The sequence below is a fragment of the Bombina bombina genome, chromosome 2 (genome assembly GCF_027579735.1).
Source record: "Bombina bombina isolate aBomBom1 chromosome 2, aBomBom1.pri, whole genome shotgun sequence".
In the NCBI taxonomy this organism is placed as follows: domain Eukaryota; kingdom Metazoa; phylum Chordata; class Amphibia; order Anura; family Bombinatoridae; genus Bombina; species Bombina bombina.
In genome coordinates, this window is record NC_069500.1 from 831,523,453 (window position 1) to 831,546,546 (window position 23,094).

At 36.7% G+C, this 23,094-nt stretch overlaps 1 protein-coding gene across 1 annotated transcript in view; it reads right to left on the reverse strand.

Annotated features, from left to right (window-relative positions):
* Window positions 1-23,094, reverse strand: part of MATK (megakaryocyte-associated tyrosine kinase) — a 138,164-nt gene that overhangs the window by 8,429 nt on the left and 106,641 nt on the right. Inside the window, exons 7-9 of the mRNA XM_053700730.1 lie at window positions 16,258-16,383; window positions 935-1,019; window positions 771-844 (exon numbers count right to left, since the gene is read on the reverse strand). Of these exons, the coding sequence (XP_053556705.1) occupies window positions 771-844; window positions 935-1,019; window positions 16,258-16,383 (285 nt within the window). The remainder of the gene's footprint in view (window positions 1-770; window positions 845-934; window positions 1,020-16,257; window positions 16,384-23,094) is intronic.

The following is a 23,094-nucleotide window of genomic DNA, read 5'->3' on the forward strand; positions in this document are numbered from 1 at the left end:
ATATAAGGTAGCCAACACAAGTGTTTCTTGAGTTCTTCATAGACTTAGATCCTGCTGGCCTGATTACCAATTAACAAGGGGAAAAATACCGTTGTGTTTATACAGATATATATATACTCTTCTCTACGTATAGCTTCCTAGTTGTTATAACTCTATATATTTCATTCATATCACTGTGTTATATTATTAGCTGGCTAAGATTCTTTTGAAGAATTACATTTTAGGTTTCAATGCCCTCCCGATAGTTTGGTTAATCTCTGGGCCCACGTGTGGTCCGTGTGCCATAAGAGGGTGATTGGTTGGAACAGGCCCAAAAGTGGTCTATCTTTTGTTTAAAAGAAAAAATCCCCAGCGTAGTAGTGCATCTAGACCCATAAGAGGTCTCTGTTGTTATGGATAATTGGGGACAAAAATGAGGGTAGTGGTGGGTTTGCTCTCACAATAATGTGCCACGGTCTATATAACCAGCAATTTGTTCGGTTCAATGTGAATTTCTTGTCATTTGAGCAAACTGTTTGTATGTTTTTGTTTCTCTCAATAAAAATAAAATATTAAAAAAAAAAATTCACCTCCTGTTTAATTTTTTTCTAGATACACAGAGCTTTGTTTTATAGCAATACAAAACTTCCAAAACAGCTAGAAGTAGCTGGAATATAACAAAACAAGTCAACTAAACCACATTTCCACCAATACATCTACATTACTCTATAGAATATTATATCACATACTCAAAAAGCAGTAATAGAAGGTATTTTTATCTACATACTCACAGTGAAAACTGCAGCAGTTGCATTGGAGGAATCTTATTTCGCCCTCTAGACCTCAAATAATTTACCAAGTTTCCCTACACAAGAGAGAAGAAAGAGCAGAAGCAGATGTCACTCTGTATGCACAGTATTTGTTAAGATCACTTCTATCTTTTCTACGTACTCACCTTACTCATTATCTCCATCACCAAATACAGACCATTGTTAAGGATGACTCCCATCAAATTCACCAAGTTTTTGTGCTGGAGTTTCCTGAAGAGAGAATGGCAGAGAGCATCATTACCCTGAGTATATAGCAACAGAAAATGTCCAATAATGACTTTGATTTAGCAATCTAATCAAACCCACGCCACTTAATGAAAGAGCACTTACATATACTGTTTGCTAATTATTAGAGTACCTTACAGCTGGATGCTATGACCAAGGAGCTTCTGACACAGTTAATATAATATAGATTACATATATACCCCTCTCACCTCACAGGTACCCCAGTCTAACATATAGCCAAGCACAATGAGGTAGGAAAAAAGAAATAAGAGCCATAAAAGAAGCTGGGAAAAAAGATGTGCATGAAAAAGGAAAAAAACAACCCAGATCAAAACAGGGTGGGGTCTCATGGACTCTCACCACCATGAAAGAAAGTAATTTATTGGATACTCCTGGGAACTAATACCCAAGCTGTGGAGTCCACAAGTAATAGAAAAAGGAGGGATCTAAGAAACAACAGTGAAATCAAGAAAAGAAAACCATCTGGGTGGAGGTTAACCTGCCTCCAAGAAAACTAAATAAATCAAAAGCTTCAACCAAGAAGCCAAAGAAACAGTAAAAAACACTGAATGGCATAGAACCTGCAAAAGGAACAAACAATATAAATTTTTGTCTGAAACCCTTAGTAGTGTCAAAATAACACTACAAAGTGCTAACATAAACCAACACAAATAGGACACTCAGAATAATTCTATGGAAATAAGACATAATGGTGTGACTAGAAAAATGAGCATTGTGGGCTACCACACAAACTGTTATAGTGACCCCTAGTAATAGCCATGTTTTTTTATTTATTTTGGAGATAATGTATTGTTTGAGTAACTATTCATTAGCAACAGGGATATTTCTATGCTGCTGTTCTGCTGCTATCCAGTCTCAGATCAACAACAATGCATCATAATATTTTTCAATTGACTGGACCACCCTCATACATGATCAGCATAAATGTTTACTAGTCTGTGACTACTGACAAATGTCAGAGACTTGGGGGTCTCTTCATTAAGAGGAATAGTAGGTTAATTGAAAGATTTCATTTCACACCATTACCTATGCATGATGAAGGGCTAAATCCAGTAAATATATACTGCAAGAAGAGACAAGTTAGCCCTGCACAATGCATAGTTAATGTGCCTACACAATTCACCTAAAATAGGAGAATTGAAGTTGAAATGTTTGCAGCCTTAAAGGGACACTGAACCCAATTTTTTTCTTTTGTGATTCAGATAGAGCATGACATTTTAAGCAACTTTCTAATTTACTCCTATTATCAAATTTTCTTCACTCTCTTGGAATCTTTATTTGAAATGCAAGAATGTAAGTTTCGATGCCGGCCCATTTTTGGTGAACAACCTAGGTTGTCCATGCTGATTGGTGGATAAATTCATCCACCAATCAAAAACTGCTGTCCAGAGTCCTGAACCAAGAAAAAAGCTTAGATGCCTTCTTTTTTTATATAAAGATAGCAAGAGAACAAAGAAACATGGATAATAGGAGTAAATTAGAAAGTTGCTTAAAATTACATGCTCTATCTGAATCACAAAAGAAAATTTTTGGGTTCAGTGTCCCTTTAACTATGCATTGTGTAGATAACATAAGGAAACAGAAGCACCACATGGCCTAGTATTGTTTGGCTGGGTAATAATATATATGGATACAGGATGTATTGCATTGAAAAAAACAGATACCTAACGGCCTTAGAATCTTGAAAAACTGTTCTTTTAAGAACAATATAGAGGTATTAAAAGAATGGGAAGATGCTCTCTCTGTTCTAACACCTTTTTAGACATTTTGATCAAACATCGTCAAAAATTATATAATGACACGGGTATAGAAATTGACAAAACTCAAAAAGATTTAGAAAAATGTATGAATCATAATGACTTTGAAACACAAAGAAAAACTGTATATGATAGAGCAGATGATTACCAGAATGAGATTATTAAAAAGAAAAACAAGAAATTTGCTAGGGATGAAGAGGATTATTTAAAAGGGGAGGTTTATACCTTTAATTTTACAAACAATAATCATAGAAACATGAACCCCTCCTACAACTTAGCCTCTGATGAAAGATCTACTGGTCTTCCAAATAAACACTTTATTCCCCTTACCACAACCAACGTATTACTAATGTATATCATAAGGTGAACACATACACATATAATGGATCCAAATCACATCCTGATGATTTGAGAACTTATGAACCACCAACAAGTATCAATCCCGCAGGGATGACACATAATAATAATAATATTTCACCTCACAATAGACATCATGATTATCAATATAATAACCCCTCCTCTAACAGACATCATGACCAGCGCTACGGAATTTGGTGGCGCTATACAAATAAATGTTACTAATAATAATAATAATGATCACCAGTACAACCAGTATCATGACAATCAGTACAAAAATTGGAGGAGACCAGAAAAGGAACATCATGAACAAAAACAATCTTATAACCTTATGAGACAAGTACATAATAGACAAACCTTTCATCGGTCAAATGAAAATTTTACACATAATCCTCCACCATTCAGGCCTTTTGAAACCCATAATAGATTTCTTCCATTAAGCACTGACAACCTGGAAGGCCCCAAAACCAACCCCTCCTCTCCATATGAAGCTGAACAATGTTCAACTCCTTTTTTAGAAGTGGCCCAGACCATCAGTTAGAACAGTGGACGATGTCTCCTCGACCGCCACGACAAAAAAGAGCTTGCGCAAACGTGGCAGTAGAGGAGCAATCCTCAACCGCCAAAAAAGAGAAACTATTGAGATATCAAAAAGGGATATTCAATTTGTCTAGCATGTACTTAAAACCAATTAAATCAAAATTCTACGTAAAGGCCTATCTTTTAGTCCATCCAATACACCTAACATATTCCAACTTTTTGTGGATGTCAATAATTTTATGAGAAAGCTATTATTACAAAAATACTTTGCAGAGAAACGCATGAAAAATACAACCAATATTCCCATTGCTTTAGATAATATGGATGAACGTCTAAAAGACGGTTGTATGTTATATGAACCTGATACTCTTAGATCAATTGATTGAAAATTACTAACATACTGACTTTAAACCGAAATCCAGTTTCAATCCTCCAAGAACGAAAAATTCACATATTGGTATTTTTCAGTTAATGGTTCTGAAAGACTTAGAAAAACTCCCCAAAAAACTAAAATACAGACATAACCTTAGTTCAGGTGAACAACATGCGCTAAACACCTTAAAAGATAACAAACATATAGTAATCTGCCAGGCAGATAAAGGGGGTGGTATAGTCCTCCAAAACTCTGTGGACTATAGCAGAGGCTGACCGTATCCTCACTAATACCAGCTATTAAAAGTGCTTACCCAATGATCCCACTTCTGTCTTTTCCAAAAAACTTTACTCCTTGTTACTCCTTGTTACAAGAAGACCTTGAGGAGGGTATTCTTACTAAAAAAGCTAAAAAAGAAAGAGATTATTTATATCCTAAAGATCCCAATACAGCTTTTTACTATCATCTACCAAAAATGCACACAATCCTCCTGGGCGCCCTATAATAGCTGGTATTGGAAGTCTCACAGATCATGTATCTGCTTATATCGACTCCTTTTTGCAAAAGCATGTTATAGCTTTGCCGTCCTTTATTAAAGATTCTAAAGATCTACTAAACAAACTCACCAATTTAGAAATTGTGAAAACCAATGAAGATCTTTGGTGGATTACTAGCGATGTAAGATCTTTATACTCTAATATCCCTCATGAAAAAGGCCTTTTTACTATCTTATCTTATTTAAAGACTGGTATATATAATATATATGCCAGCCAAACAACAAAACTACATTTGACCTTATCCACTTCACTTTACATCATAATTATTTTAAATACCAGGGATGTTATTATTTACAGATCAAGGGTGCGCACCAGATTTGCCTTCAGTTTTGCCAACCTCTATATGGGTCACTTTGAGGATACTTGCATTTACAACTCCTCTGTGGGGGCAAGTCTGGTGTTCTATGGCCAGTATATTGATGATTTGATTTTTTTGTACAAGGGGTCTCACGAAGAAGCAATCAGATTTAGTGACTAGATTAATTCTAACGATTATGGTTTTGAGTTTACTAGTAATATTCAATCTACAAAGATTGATTATCTTGACCTGACACTGTCATTCTCATCTTCTGGCCACATTATGTCTGAAACTTTTTAAAAAGTGGATTGCAATAGTTTCTTAGATTTTAACAGCAACCATTATTTAAGTTGGAAGAAGAATGTCCCATATGGACAATTTAGGCGAATACTAAGGAATTGCAGTACTAGGGAGAGGTATGTATCACAAGCAACCATTCTCAAAGATAGATTTCTTGAGAAGGGATATGCTTTAGACCTTATACAAAAAGGCTACCTCAAAGCACTACATGAAGATAGAACTAAATATTTCATTAAAAACACAAATAAGAATATTAAACAGAATATGATAACAATAAAATCCTCAGATGAACATAATACTCCTTTATTTATAACTGGCTAAAAATCATATGAAATTAAAAGAATCATCTCAAAACATTGGTCTATTATATGCGATGATCCCTTTTTGAAAAATCATATTTCTGTCAAACCCAAAATAGTGTTTAGAAGAGCCCCTACATTTAAAAACAAATTGGCACCAAGCAAAAACATAATTTATGTAAGAACTTACTTGATAAATTCATTTCTTTCATATTGGCAAGAGTCCATGAGCTAGTGACATATGGGATATACAATCCTACCAGGAGGGGCAAAGTTTCCCAAACCTCAAAATGCCTATAAATACACCCCTCACCATACCCACAATTCAGTTTAACGAATAGCCAAGCAGCAGGGTGATAAAGAAAGGAGTAGAAAGCATCAACAAAGGAAATTTGGAAATAATTGTGCTTTATACAAAAAAAATCATAACCACCATAAAAAGGGTTGGCCTCATGGACTCTTGCCAATATGAAAGAAATCAATTTATCAGGTAAGTTCTTACATAAATTATGTTTTCTTTCATGTAATTGGCAAGAGTCCATGAGCTAGTGACATATGGGATATCAATACCCAAGATGTGGAGTCTTCCACTCAAGAGTCACTAGAGAGGGAGGGAATAAAAATAAAAACAGCCATATTCCGCTGAAAAAACTAATCCACAACCCAAAACAAAAATAAGTTTATTTCATCTTTGAAAGAAAAAAACTTAAATCAAAAGCAGAAGAATCAAACTGAAACAGCTGCCTGAAGAACTTTTCTACCAAAAACTGCTTCCGAAGAAGCAAATACATCAAAACGGTAGAATTTAGTAAATGTATGCAAAGCGGACCAAGTCGTCGCTTAGCAAATCTGATCAACTGAAGCTTCATTCTTAAAAGGCCACAAAGTGGAAACTGATCTAGTAGAATGACCCGTAATTCTCTGAGACGGGGCCTGACCCGACTCCAAATAAGCTTGATGAATCAAAAGTTTCAACCAAGAAGCCAAGGAACTAGCAGAAGCCTTCTGACCTTTCCTAGGACCAGAAAATAAAACAAATAGACTGGAAGTCTTCCTGAAATCTTTAGTAGCTTCCATATAATATTTCAAAGCTCTTACCACATCCAAAGAATGTAAGGATCTTTACAAAGAATTCTTAGGATTAGGACATAAGGAAGGGACAACAATTTCTTTACTAATATTGTTAGAATTCACAATCTTAGGTAAAAATTAAAAAGAAGTCCGCAAAACTGCCTTATCCTGATGAAAAATCAGAAAAGGAGACTCACAAGAAAGAGCAGATAGCTCAGAAACTCTTCTAGCAGAAGAGATAGTCAAAAGGAACAACACTTTCCAAGAAAGTAGTTTAATGTCCAAAGAATGCATAGGCTCAAATGGAGGAGCCTCTAACACCTTCAGAACCAAATTAAGACTCCAAGAAGGAGAAATTGATTTAATGACAGGCTTAATACGAACTAAAGCCTGTACAAAACAGTGAATATCAGGAAGTATAGCAATCTTTCTGTGAAATAAAACAGAAAGAGCGAAGATTTGTCCTTTCAAGGAACTTGCAGACAAACCCTTATCGAAACCATCCTGAAGGAACTGTAAAATTCTAGGAATTCTAAAAGAATGCCAGGAGAATTTATGAGAAGAACACCATGAAATGTAAGTCTTCCAAACTCTATAATAAATCTTTCTAGAGACAGATTTATGAGCTTGAAACATAGTATTAATGACTGAGTCAGAGAAACCTCTATGACTCAGAACTAAGCGTTCAATTTCCACACCTTCAAATTTAATGATTTGAGATCCTGATGGAAAACGGACCTTGAGATAGTAGGTCCGGCCGTAACGGAAGTGGCCAAGGCGGGCAACTGGACATTCGCACCAGATCCACATACCAAAACCTGTGTGGCCATGCTGGAGCCACCAGCAACACAGAAGACTGTTTCATGATGATTTTAGAGATCACTCTTGGAAGGAGAACTAGAGGCGGGAAAATGTAAGCAGGATGATAACACCAAGGAAGTGTCAGTGCATCCACTGCTTCCGCCTGAACATCCCTGGACCTGGACAGGTATCTGGGAAGTTTCTTGTTTAGATGAGAGGCCATGGGATCTATCTCTGGAAGACCCCACATCTGAGCAATCTGAGAAAACACATCTGGATGGAGAGACCACTCCCCTGGATGTAAAGTCTGGCAGCTGAGATAATCCGCCTCCCAATTGTCTACACCTGGGATATGCACCGCAGAGATTAGACAGGAGCTGGATTCCACCCAAGCAAGTATCCGAGATACTTCTTTCATAGCTTGGGGACTGTGAGTCCCACCCTGATGATTGACATAAGCCACAGTTGTGATATTGTCTGTCTGAAAACAAATGAACGGTTCTCTCTTTAGCAGAGGCCAAAACTGAAGAGCCCTGAGAATTGCACGGAGTTCTAAAATATTTATTGGTAATATTGGTATTTATTGGTCTTGAGATTTCCAAACCCCTTGTGCTGTCAGAGATCCCCAAACAGCTCCCCAACCTGAAAGACTTGCATCTGTTGAGATCACAGTCCAGGTTGGCCGAACAAAAGAGGTCCCTTGAACCAAACGATGGTGATCTATCCACCATGTCAGAGAGAGTCGTACATTGGGATTCAAGGATATTAATTGTGATATCTTTGTATAATCCCTGCACCATTGATTCAACATGCAAAGCTGTAGAGGTTTCATGTGAAAACGAGCAAAGGGGATCACGTCCGATGCTGCAGTCATGAGACCTAAAACTTCCATGCACATAGCCACTGAAGGGAATGACTGAGACTGAAGGTGCCGGAATGAATGAGACTGAAGGTGCCGGCATGCTGCGACCAATTTTAAACGTCTCTTGTCTGTTAGAGACAGAGTCATGGACTCTGAATCTATCTGGAAACCTAAAAAGGTGACCCTTGTCTGAGGAATCAAGAAACTTTTTGGTAAATGGATCCTCCAACCATGTTTCCGAAGAAACAACACTAGTTGATTTGTGTGAGATTCTGCAGTATGTAAAGACTGAGCTAGTACCAAGGTATCGTCCAAATAAGGAAACACCGCAATACCCTGTTCTCTGATTACAGATAGTAGGGCACCCAGAACCTTTGAAAAGATTTTTGGAGCTGTTGCTAGGCCAAATGGAAGAGCAACAAATTGGTAATGCTTGTCTAGAAAAGAGGATCTCAGAAACTGATAGTGTTCTGGATGAATCGGAATATGAAGGTATGCATCCTGCAAGTCTATTGTGGACATATAATGTCCTTGCTGAACAAAAGGCAGAATAGTCCTTATAATCACCATCTTGAAAGTTGGTACTCTTACATAGCGATTCAAAATTTTCAGATCCAGAACTGGTCTGAACAAATTTTCTTTCTTTGGTACAATGAATAGGTTTGAATAAAACCCCAAACCTTGTTTCTGAGGAGGAACTGGCATGATTACTCCTGAAGACTCCAGGTCTGAAACACACTTCAGAAAAGCCTGAGCTTTTACTGGATTTACAGGGTTGCGTGAGAGAAAAAATCTTCTCACAGGAGGTCTTAGTTTGAATCATATTCGATACCCTTGAGAGACAATGCTCTGAATCCAATGATTTTGGACAGATTTTATCCAAAAATCCTTGAAAAACCTTAATCTGCCCCCTACCAGCTGAGCTGGAATGAGGGACGCACCTTCATGCGGACTTAGGGGCAGACTTTGGTTTCCTAAATGGCTTGGATTTATTCCAATTTGAGGAAGGCTTCCAACTGGAAGCAGATTCCTTGGGAGGAGGATTGAGTTTTTGTTCCTTATTCTGACGAAAGGAACGAAAACGGTTAGAAGCCTTAGATTTACCCTTAGGCTTTTTATCCTGAGGCAAAAAAACTCCTTTTCCTCCAGTGATAGTTGAAATAATAGAATCCAACTGAGAACCAAATAAATTATTACCTTGGAAAGAAAGAGATTGTAATCTAGATTTAGATGTCATATCAGCATTCCAAGATTTAAGCCACAAAGCTCTTCTAGCTAATACAGCTAAAGACATGGATCTAACATCAATTTTGATAATATCAAAAATGGCATCACAAATAAAATTATTAGCATGTTGCAGTAATCGAGTAATGCTAGATATGTCAGGATCCAATTCTCCAACCAAAAAGTTGAGGCAGCCGCAACTTTCTGCCAAAGAAATAGCAGGTCTGAGAAGATGACCTGAATATAAATAGGCCTTCCTTAGATAGGATTCAAGCTTCCTATCTAAATGATCCTTAAAGGAAGTACTATCTTCCATAGGAATAGTGGTACGTTTAGCAAGAGTAGAAATAGCCCCATCAACTTTGGGAATTTTTTCCCAAAACTCTATAGATATTGCTGGTAAAGGATACAATTTTTTAAACCTTGAAGAAGGAATAAAAGAAGTACCTGGCTTATTCCATTCCCTAGAAATCATATCAGAAATAGCCTCAGGAATAGGAAAAACCCCTGGGGAAACCACAGGAGGTTTAAAAACAGCATTTAAACGTTTATTAGACTGAACGTCAATAGGACTGGTTACCTCAATATCCAAAGTAATTAACACTTCTTTTAATAAGGAACGCATATACTCTATTTTAAATAAATAAGTAGATTTGTCAGTGTCAATGTCTGAGGAAGGATCTTCTGAATCAGATAGATCCTCATCAGAAGAGGATAAATTATTATGTTGCTGGTCATTTGAAATTTCATCAGCTAAATGAGAAGTTTTAAAAGACCTTTTAGGTTTATTAGAAGGTGGAAATGCAGACAAAGCCTTCAGAATAGAATCAGAAACAAATTATTTAAAATTTACAGGTATATCATGTACATTAGAAGTTGAAGGAACTGCAACTGGCAATGTACTATTACTGATGGAAACACTATCTGCATGTAAAAGTTTATCATGACAACTATTACAAATGACATTTGGTGGAATAATTTCTACACTTTTACAACAAATGTACTTAGCTTTGGTAGAACCGATGTCGGGCAGCAATGTTCCAGCAGAAACTTCTGAGGCAGGATCAGATTGGGACATCTTGCTCAATGTAAGAGAAAAAACAACATATAAAGCAAAATTATCTATTTCCTTATATGACAGTTTCAGGAATGGGAAAAAATGCAAAAGCATAGGCCTCTGATAGAGAAAAAAGCAAGAGGCAAACATCAATGGGGTATTGAAATAATGAAAAAAATTTGGTGCCAAGTATGACGCACAATGTAACGTAAACTTTTTTGACTCCAAGAATAACCGGAAATGACACACTCGCGTCACTAATGACACCGCCGTGTGAAAGGTCTCGGCGTCACATATGACGCTGGAAATGACGAAATTGCATCATAAACGTCTTTTTCCGCACCAAAAATTTTTTGCGCCAACAATAACGCAATAAAGTTTACCATTTGACGCACCCGCTGGCCTAATACCCGCAATAGCAAGAAGTAGTCAATTGAAAAAAAGACTAAAACCCCAGGTAAGAAATACATTTCTTAAAATGTTTAAATTCCCCAAATATGAAACTGCTGAAGGAAATACATGAACCTGACTCATGGCAAATATAAGTACAATACATATATTTAGAACTTTATATAAATGCATAAAGTGCCAAACCATAGCTGAGGTGTCTTAAGTAATAAAAAACATACTTACCTGTCAGAGTATATGAATATTATGATGAATATTACATATGTATACATATATATGTATATATATATATGTATATTTTATACACTGTATATGTTAGATGAGACCTCAGGATTAATTGGACATGAGTTTGTTGAACACAGCTTCTAATCCACTGGGGGTCCCAACCCCCTACCAGATGGGTTAGCTGGGTGAATACACGTTTATCAGGATTGAAAATCAGCATAGCTTTGAAGTACGCCCTCCTGTTGTGTAAAATACACAAACATTTTCCTAAAAGAAACTAACCCAGTGACCATGCTCATTTGACTATATGCAGAGTTTTATGACTCTAAGACATTTGGTCTACCCAATTTAAAACAATCACTTAAAAGGATAAAATCTAAAATAGTTGGATAAGCATAGTACTAACAGGAAACCCCTTTGATTATTTAGAATAAATGATGTGTGTTTTGGGTGGAGAATATGCTTGGGAGCCCTCTGGAATTTGTCACCTAAACCTTTGTAGATTCAAAGTAAGACATGTGTTGCAGATATACGGCTGGGGGGAAGGTGACACAAATAGAATTAAATACATTTTGCAAAGGGAACAATGCCAGTTTTCCATGTATGTTTAAAATGATTCATGATATATATATTGAAATTAAACACATTGTGTTAAATAGATAGTTGCTGCAGGGGATATTTGTATAGGAAATGGATTCAGAATTGGTATGGATTGAATAACCATTTTTGTAATCCCATATTTGAAGTGCATATATGTAACATAAATTTTCTATTTTTCAGGTGGACCATGGGAAAAATTCCTGCATACAAGGACTGTGGGAGACATAGAGCATACTATATCATGTGAAAACATATTATATATATAAATGCCATAAATTTCTAAATAATTAGCAATATTAAATTGCCTTAATATAATACAACATAAATAATATAACATGTTTCATATCAAAATGACCAGAGAGGTAATGTGATCTTACCCGTCTGTGATTGGTATTGCGAACTTATTAATATGAAGAAAATTATGGTAGTTATTACACATTTTAAAGAAAGATGTTTAAATGTATAGCTGTATTTGTTTGTCATGCTGCATTTGTTTTGTGGTGTCTGTTGGTAATACTGCCACCCGATGGACAAGGTACGGTGTTGCGACACAGGTATTACAGCCAGGAGATGATTGGCTGTTAAAGAATGCATCTCCTTGGCAACCAGCATTCACAGGGTGAGCCAATCAGAAGGGACAAGCAAAAAGGGCGTAAACGAACTAGGTCTTCAATTATTATAAAATAGGAATAGTGAATGCACAAGGGACAGTTTTTTTGTGACTTGCTGAGACAAAAGTGTTTTTAATTTTGGCTGCCTGGAAATACATTTCACTTCAGCAAGGAACTGGAAGCTTATCCCTGAGCTATGCAATTAACTTTCCTTTAAATGAAATGACCTAAAGACCGCTACAAATTGGTTCAAATTGGTAAAGTATAATTGTTCTAATTTTTAAAAACTTGAAACAAAGCTTATTGGTAAGAACATAGTCAATTTGTATTCAATAGATTTAGAGAGCAGTCTGCATTTTACTAGTATTCAGCCTGTGTAGGGTTAAACAAATCCTTGCTGCTAAATTTTTTTATCTGTACAACTATAGAGTGATAACTCAGAATTGGGTTTTTACATAAATAATATATACAATTTCTGAGGTTTTAATAGAAGTGTATATTGTACTATTTGTTTAAATTAGCACTGTAAATCATATTGCTGAATGTTTGTTAGCTGCTATTTTAGATCTCATTGTAATATTTTAAAAGCAGTCTGAATGAAAGGTTGGTTTTAAAGTAAATTTGCATGAGCTTTGCATAGCATATTTTAAATAGTTTTTGTTTTAACGCATATAATATTGACTCATATTCTAATTATTACAAATATTTTCGTATCAACATGTTCATAGTTATTTACTAATAATAAAGAATTCAGATATTTATATTAATTTTGTTGTCTTAGTAGAAGTATATTGATTGTGGGTTCAGTCTAAAGAAAGATTGTTAAATATATTCCCTGCCATATACTCACACATTGTTTGGAGAATACTGCTAAGATTTCTATAAATATACTGACATACCAAAAGACACCCATCCACATATAGCAGATAGCCAAACCAGTACTAAAACAGTTATTAGTAGAGGTAATGGTAAATTGAGAGTATATCGTCGATCTGAAAAGGGAGGTAGGAGATGAATCTCTACGACCGATAACAGAGAAACCTATGAAATAGACCCCCGTTAGGGAAATCATCGTATTCAAATAAGTGATACTCCCTTCACGTCCCTCTGACATTCACTGTACTCTGAGAGGAATCGGGCTTCAACAATGCTGAGAAGCACATATCAACGTAGAAATCTTAGCTCAAACTTACTTCACCACCTCCATAGGAGGCAAAGTTTGTAAAACTGAATTGTGGGTGTGGTGAGGGGTGTATTTATAGGCATTTTGAGGTTTGGGAAACTTTTCCCCTCCTGGTAGGATTGTATATCCCATATGTCACTAGCTCATGGACTCTTGCCAATTACATGAAAGAAATAGTTAGGGATAAAATACATCTAAATAAAACGATGACCACCAATACTACTACTACTAAAAAAAAATTGGGAGGGAATTTTGTACCAAGCTGTGGTATATTCAAGTGTCACAAATCCAGATGTAATATGTGTAAGATCGTCAAAAGTGGTACTAAGATTTTTCAGTCTAACATAACAGGAGAAAAGTTTACCATTAAGAAACGTCTCACATGTGAGTCTACTTATGTTATATATTTAATACAGTGCTTATGTGGGGCCCAATAAGTAGGGCGTACGAGCCACAAAATAAAAAAACGTTGGAGTGAACACATCCTCAATGTCAAAAAGAAATTTCTGAAACACAGCATTTCAAGACATTGCACATATGCCCATAGGGGAAGTTCCAAAACATTATCTATTTTTTCTATTGAACAAATTTCTAGAAATACTCACAATCCTATGCTGCTTTTGAGACGCAGGGAGACATACTGGATCCACAAGTTACATACCCTAACCCCAGAAGTTTTAAACGAATGTGTGGATCTAGCAGCCCTTGATCTTTGATCTTTCATTACCCCACATTGGTCTTATCATTCACATATTATATCTATTATCATGTACACTTCTTATTATGTATACATATCACTATTATCATTAATATTTAGTGAATAAAAATTATTTTTATTTGTACGCTCCACTCATTGGTGACTTATATCATTACCATACACATCGCTTCACTCATTGGTGACCTATATCACTATTATACACATTTCACTTATGTAACCAATACACCATTTAATTTTTATATTATCCACATAATTGGTATATCCATATACACTTCAACTTTAGTTATCAATACGCCGCACTCATTGGATACATATTTTATATACACATTATTACAGGTTATACAACCATATTATTCTATCACATCATAGTAATTATGTATTGATATTGTTCATAGGTTAAATACTTATGTAGTAGACATCACCTCATATGACACACATATTACATTAACCACTATTATGTTCTTATATGTTTTATATATATATATATATATATATATATATATATATATATATATATATATATATATATATACATAATTGTCTATAATGTGTGCACTTACACACTGTAGGCATTACTCACAATTACAAGCATGGGTGTGCTAAATACTAGTTTGACTAAGCTTTATTTCTCATTCTTTGTCTATCACACCCATGTTTGAACAATCCCACATCTATTGTGTGTTTACACATCGTTGTATACATTTCGTATTAATACCTCACTTATATTCCATACACACCCTCACACACATGCTAAACAGCATTTATTAATATTATGCCAGACTTTCACATATAGTTCCATTTTTATTTTTGATCACTCACTCATTACAATACACGTTCCAGAGAGAGTCATTCACTATATGACCATCCACGAATATCTAAACATCATGCTAAAATTGTTTTTCTAGCCGTCTATCACATAATATATCTCAGAGGTGGGCATATACCACATTACGGTTCATTTACCTATAGTCACCCTGATATACAACACATCACAGGGATGGGCGTGTACAGTGGGTGCTAGTAATGTTCCAATCACTACGCTATTTAGAATGTAGACCCCACATAGATATGGTCCCGCCCCTATGTGTATCGTAAAATTTTAGATAGAGTCACCATCTACCATCACTGATTCAGTGTGAATAACAGTAAGGTCATAGATCAACCTAATTGTTTAGATAGAGTTACCATCTACCATCACTGATTTAGTTTGAATAAGGGGTGCTTTACTCAAGGTGAGTGCAATATATCCTGTATCCATATATATTATTACCCAGCCAAACAATACTAGGCCATGTGGCGCTTCTGTTTCCTTATGTTATCTGGAGATTGCTGACCTTGGATTGGGACCCTGATCCACCCACAGATAGCTGCCTGGACCTGATACGTGAATCACCTTTGGGCTCTCACATCTACATTATACCAGTTTTTTGGGGCTTTGGCACATTTTGTTTGTCTCATTTTGTAGTGGTGTTACATCAAACTGCAAATTGCCATAGTGTACAATTTGATAGGCTGGTCCATTGCTTGGTCATTTTTTCCGAGCCTATTTTCTTTGAGCCTTTTCTTCTTTGAGCCCATGTTTTACAAGCTTGAGCCCAAATCACTTGTTATAGTAATTGATAAATCATTTGTGTCTTTATCTGACCAAGGGCGCCCCCTATACTTTTTCTTTATTTATTAACTATGCATTGTACAGGGCTAACACAGTTCTTCTTGCAGGAGATACTCCCTGGGTTTGGCCCTTCATAATGCATAGTTAATGAAAGATTTCAAATCACCTACAAATCACCTGCAATTCATCTCTTTGTGAATAGAGTCCTTAGTAAGAAATCAGATGTTTCTCTATATTTAACATTAAGTGCATTGTTAACTTTTTCTCACCTAACTAGAAACCTTTAAAACTATAGTAATATATATTTCTACCCCTGATGATCATTATCATCTGACATCTGGGCACTCACGTCATTGTGGCGGTCTCTGCCAAGAAATTCTGTGCAGTGACATCACACTTTATAATCTTGATAGCCACCGGACAACCCATGTACTCTCCCTGTAGAACATCTGAAAAACAGTATAAGGTACGTCCACTTTAGCATAGCTACCGACATATAACATTTAAATAGATGTCAATAATTCTATACATGTATTATTAATATTTATCTTAAAAGTGTTTGTACTATATGTTGTCACCTATTTGGTAGTGCTTATCCATCTGTAACCTTAGAGTTGACATAACACTTTCATTGGTAACGGATTCTTCAAGATACAGATGAAGAAATCGTGTGTGCTCAGCGATAAAACAGATGTTTAAAATATGAGTTTTTTTTCTATTATTATATGGAAAGATACATAAAAAGGTCAATAGATGTTTCCTAGAAAAGGGACATAATATTCCTGTAGTTTGCTAGCTCTGTACATGCTAGGGTCAATGAGCTGCTAAAAAGTAGCATTTAAAAAATAAATAAAATAATAACTGTAATTTGTAAGTATGCTCTGTGGACTGTGCACACAACAGGCCTACAGAGTTCATGAGAGTGCACTGTGCATGTGATATCAGGGGATTCTGGGATAGAAAACCCATAACATAAATTTTTAACTATGATGTGATGCTAATGATCATATTTATTGTTTATTATGTGTGCAAGCATTTTTACATCCATGTATCCTTATTTACTTCCATTCATGTATTATGAGTATTAGGGGTTAAATGCATTCATAGTTTCACTACTTTTATTATCATTAGGATCAACTAAGAATCTGAAACCTTATATCTGTTTTTCTCATAGGATAATGGTTATGGCTACACATTTTCCATTTCTGACCAAACACCCGAGATAAGAGCCCAGTATTTGCTCTGGGAATAAAAAGGGAGTTGGAACTTTATCTCTTATGAAAGTACATTGTTTAATACTCAAGGGAATTAATTATAATTTTGTTATACGTTTTTGTAACGGGAAAACAACTCCATATTTTATTATAGAATATTAATTGCTTGCAAGAAAATTATTACATATCTTTATTATTTATAATATGATAATTAATAGATTACAATAAACCAATCATTGAAATGAATGTGTTGATGGGAATTTTAAAGGGACGGTATACTATAAAATAGTTTTTCCCTTAATCTGTTTCTTTACTTTTTTTTTTTACCAGCTGCAGAGTAGAAAATGTATGAGATTTGCTTGTTATGGTTTATTTGTGTTTATGAATGAACTGATTTTGTGTTTTGAAGCCACAACCTAATACAATGGGTTGAGCTTATAGGTATAATCAGATTTTATTACTTTATCACATTGTGTACATATATCTGCTTCTTTATCTTATATATGTCCATAAACCAATCACTTGTACAATGGAAAATTAACATTTTATTACCTTATCTCTTCTATAACCCACTGGGAGTGTAATTTCTTCTACTGGCTGTGTGGGTTATGAAATACTTGTAAACAATTTAATACACTCCAGCAGGTAAAGTGGATCATTGGGAACAAATTAAAGGGGATCATTTTTTTGAGTAAACTGTCCCTTTAAGTTATCAAGAGATACAGGAGGCTACTGACTTAAGGGGAAGGATAAGAACCAAAGTGACAAAAAGATTAAAGACAAGAATAGGATTTGAACAAAAGTATAAAATTACACTACAGGCAAGATTCAAAAAGACAAAAGAAAAATGTAGCTAATATAATAAGTACCTAGATACATATAAAACTTAAAGAGCCATTATAGTAAAAAAGATACATGCTCTGATTAATTAGACTAGGAACCCTGCACCACTATGTGTTTGACCCTAGCAAAGGGGGAGCAGTACTTTTACTGTATGTTTAACCCCTATGCTTTAACTAATTAGAGCATGTAACAGAACTGCCCACTCCCCTGGTTACCAATAAGTGGTAACCCTCAAGCACCACCCATTCCTCTTCCTATAGACGTCCAGCCAAAATACAGGTGGACTAGGAAAAAGAAGTAAAGAGCCTGGTAAGTATAACCCAGGGATATGCTCCAAGATAAAGAAATGTCTTATATTGTTGTTATTAGTGACACTCCCTTGTAACACTTACCAGTGAACAAATTGTAAAGCAGTACAAATTATATGAAAAGATGGGTGGGAATATATAAGCAAATTGACTAATGTTGCGTTGATAATGAGCGATACATGCATGATGAGGTTATACCTTTGTTAAACCAATATCCTCAGATATAGCATCTGTCTAAAAAGCCCCAAATACTGCAACTGTATGAAATCCAGATATGGAAAACCTTAAACATATATCACTAATGAAGACCCCTTTCAGCTCAACTGAATAAAGCTTACGCCCTAGGAAAGACCTAGGTGCCTCTTAAAATGACAAAGAGATTGATGCTGAAAAACATCCTTCATCTTCATCTTGCTCAGAAGTTTCTTATGAACTGAAATATAAGCCCCAATTTCAGAGGATCCTTAGGGAGTGGCGATATACCAAGAAAATAAATAAGAAAGTCGGCCTTCATGCAGAGGCACCTTAACAAGTATATATAATTGTCTTATTTAACTTGAAGAACCAAAATGTGAAACCACTTCCTTTGCCCCTAGCCTGGGACTGAGAATCTTAATTTTAAAAACAAAAAGAACCCATTCTGGAGGAGAACAAAATGATTGCAAGATCCTTGCCTGTGTATATAGACAAGGATTTATTAATGGAACTGAAACATATTCAGCTTGTATGAAAGAGGCTTGTCTGTCACATTAGTGCAATAACATTACAGCTGAGGAATCTCTACCTTAACTACTATAGGACTACAGAATAAATGTTACACTTAAAAGTTTCATTGTTGTAATAAATAAAGCACTAAGCCGTAGCTTATACTTGATAGAAATAATTGCAATACATATTATTAATCTATTTAAATTGATTTTACTTATTTATTTTTTGAAAAGTTAATTTGTGCAGTGTCCATTACTTCCTGTCACAGCTCTGCAAGGAAGTTGAGGTATCTACAGAAAGACTTATCTAGCTTCCTTGCAGAACTTCATGTTCTAAAACTTCTAGAGTAACATAAACTGGTTTACTATTAAGTGAATACTTGATATTCAGGGAGGCAGATTTGCCCATGCTCAGAAGAGACAGAATGCAACCTAAATTTTAGAGCAAAAGGAAAGAGAACAATAAATCAGCGATAAGTCTCTACTTATTAACCCTGGTACATAGATATATGGGTCAGCATAAGTAGTAGTGCTTAAGCATTTATGTAATTATTCAAATAAGGACAAATCCCACACAGTGGTGAGTGTATCCAAAAAAAGAATGATTTTTTTCGCTAATTAAGAATATAAGAAATTGTAGTTAGTTAAAATATAACTTTTATTTCAAACTTAGTAGGAAGGCAGCAAATAGTAGCAGTGTCTTGCTGCTAACACACACATATATTAAAAACACATTTAACCTCTCAGAAGATGAAAGTTCAAAGTTAAAAATTACAAACCCTTGTATTTTGTTTACAATATGTTCTTCTTGTATCTGTACACTTGCTAATTTTGTTTAATAAAGCTTGCTTTAAAAAAAAACCACTTGTGTAGTGTTATTCTAATGTTGTATGATAAATAAGTTATACAGAGACTGGAGAAATGTGTAACCTTTTGTATAACAAAGGAAAGGATAAGTGGATTATAGCACAACAAAATAATTATTTTTACATTTAATAAATGGTAGTGATAGCTTTATTATAGGCTCATTTAAGCTGTATCAGGATTCTGAAGTTTGCCACGTTATCCCTACTATACTGGTAAAGTAAATGCACCCCTCCCTAGAAGAGAGTACTTAGCAATATTTAAGCACTGTTACTGTTACAACTTTTTTTTTTAATCTTATATATATCAACAACAACAGGTGAGGTTTTAACATCGAGATCGCTTCCAGCCACTCAAACAGTATTGCAGTGATGTCCCGATGTTGAGACATCCTGCAAAACTGTTCCTGAGTGCCCGGCCACTTTTTGATCGTTCCTAAGGATTGATCGCTTCCGGTTTGCTCCACGTGGAGCCCAGCAGTCAAGCAGAGCATCGGAAGCCACCGGGCAGGCTTCTGATGCTCTAACTGTGTGCTCTGTGCTGACTGCCTCACCCCTCCACCCTTTTGTGGCTTCAAAGATGGAGCTGCCCAGTGCATCATGGGGCTTCTGGGGGTGTCCCTAGCCTGCCTCATCATAGGGGCAGGCTTGGGTCATCCAATCTGAGCTTGCCCCTATAATTACATTTATAATAATAAAAAATACAATTTGTCTGATCATGTAAATATGAGTAAATATTGACTCTGACCAGTGTGGATCTCCCTCCCTCTCCTCACTTGTGTTTTAATGAGAGAAATAGATCTGTGTTTAGGGAGAGAGATTTAGTTAATAGAATATTTGTAAAAAAATGTGAGGCCCTTTTCAGAGCCATTAACCCCTAGCTTGCCAGTGATCACTATAAATCACTGGCTCTTTCACAGCAGCACTTTTTTGCTCTCTGTGCATTTTTTTTAGGGGTTCATTTTTTAGTATTTTTTTTAGCTCATTTAAATTTAAATTGTGTGTTAATTTTTTTTAGTAATTTTTTTTTCTGTGACAGATAAAAATAAATCATGTTACAGAGAACATATAGTGCTGAGGACGCGTATGCCATCCTTGCATCAGAGTCAGATGCCTCTATGTCAGACCATAATAGTGACCCTGCCAGGTGCTCAGATACATCATTAGAAGATACAGTGCCAACTGATAGTGAAGTATCTGTGGCTGCAGTGCTAGCCCCCTGCCAGAAGGAGACGTGCTGCTCCAGCTGGCATTGCAGCTGAGGAGTGGGTAGCGCCTCATCACCAGAGGCCAGATATTCCACACTTCACTCCAAATCCTGGCATAAATGTGGATGTCGCAGGATTTAGCCCCCAACAATTTATGGAGGTGTTTCTGGGTGATGATGTATTGGGGAACATTGTCGCCCAAACTAATTTATATGCCCATCAGTTCCGTGCTGCAAAGCCTGATTCATATTTGGAAAAGCAGCAATGGGCCCCCATCGATGTGCCAGAATTTAAAAAATTCTGGGCATTGACCATGCTGATGGGCATCATAAAGAAACCCTTCAACTGCTCCTACTGGAGCAGTAACCCCATCTGCTCTATCCCTATTTTTTCCCAGAGTATGTTGAGGAAGAGGTATGAAATGATTCTATATTTCATGCACTTCAGCAACAACAGCCTGTGCCCCCCTAGGGAGCATCCCCAGTTTGACAGGCTGTATAAAATCCGCCCCCTGATTAACCTCTTTGCTGCCAGGTTTGCAGAGGCTTATACACCTGGAAGGAATATATGCGTGGATGAATCCCTGATGAAGTATAAGGGAAGGAGGGGATTCAAGCAGTATATTCCTTCCAAGCGCTCCAGCTATGGAGTAAAGATTTATAAGCTCTATGAGAGTAAGACTGGGTATACTCAGGCCTTCCGGGGGTACGAGGGAAAGGATCTCCACCTTTACCCTCCAGGTTGCCCAGTGTGACGGACCCTTCGGTCAGGACTGAAAGCGTTAACTTTATTTTCTAAATACAAGTTGCTGGCTCCAGCCATAATTTAGTTAGTGATAAGAATTCCATTGTTTAATCACCTCCAGAGTCAGACTGTTGGTGATAAGGACTCCATTGTGTCTTATGTTTAACTTGATATCTGCCTAAGTAAAGTAATGTATTCTATTGTATCATGTAAAAGGGCGTGTTCCCTCCATGTAATGTACAACAGTCTTTCAACCCCCCCCCATTTGGGGTCAAACCTGTATAAATACTAGGCATCTAGCCTTTAATAAATGTCATTCTGTTGTAAACCTGATGTGAAGCCTGGTCTCATGTTTGAGGGGAAAAACTGGCTGGGTTGTGAGTTGCTGATTCCCTATGCAGGACATTGTTCATCTGGTGTTAACCCTTGGTATCCTGTTGGTACCGTAACAATTGGTGGCAAGCGACGGAATGAACCTTATCGCCCAGAAGAACAACTACACAAGCCAGTAACCTCAGGAAGAGGGGGATTATTACAACACTGACTAAGATGGAAAGAGTACCAGTGACAGAAGGAACCAATGGGCCCACCATAGCAGACAGAACCCCTGAAGAAGCAAGCTTTGATCGGGCGGTTAAAATAAGACTGGCACATTATGGCCCCAACCCATCTGCGGAAATTATCGACCGGGTCATAGCAGCTGTGGAGGCCAACCTACTTCGCCAAAGCGGCGCTGCAGCAGCCCAAGTCACAGCAACCCAAGTGGAAAAGAGAAAAGTAAATTTTGCAGCTTTTAAAAACTTCCTGGAAACAGAAGGAGAGATTGATGGGTACCTTGAGGATTTTGAGAGGCAATGTGCACTACACAAGGTACCCGCAGAGGACTGGGTCACGATATTATCCGGAAAATTATCCGGCCGGGCCAGTGAGGCTTTTCGGGCCATTCCAGATGAGGAAGTCGGGGATTATAATACTGTAAAAGAGGCTCTGCTCTCCAGGTATGCGGTTACACCGGAGGCATACCGGAGGCGGTTCAGAGACACAAAGTAGCTGGAGATTCCTACCTTGAGTGGGCATGTAAGGTGCACCGCACAGCAGCTCACTGGATAGCGGGGTGCCAAGCCGTATCTGGGGAAGAGGTGCTGCAGCTATTCCTGTTGGAACATTGCTTCGACAAGTTACCCGCAGGAGTTCGAGAGTGGGTTCGGGACCATAAACCCTCCACCCTGCATGAAGCGGCTCGCTTGGCAGATGAGTATACGGATGCCCGCAAACTGGACACTGCTACCACTAAGCCCC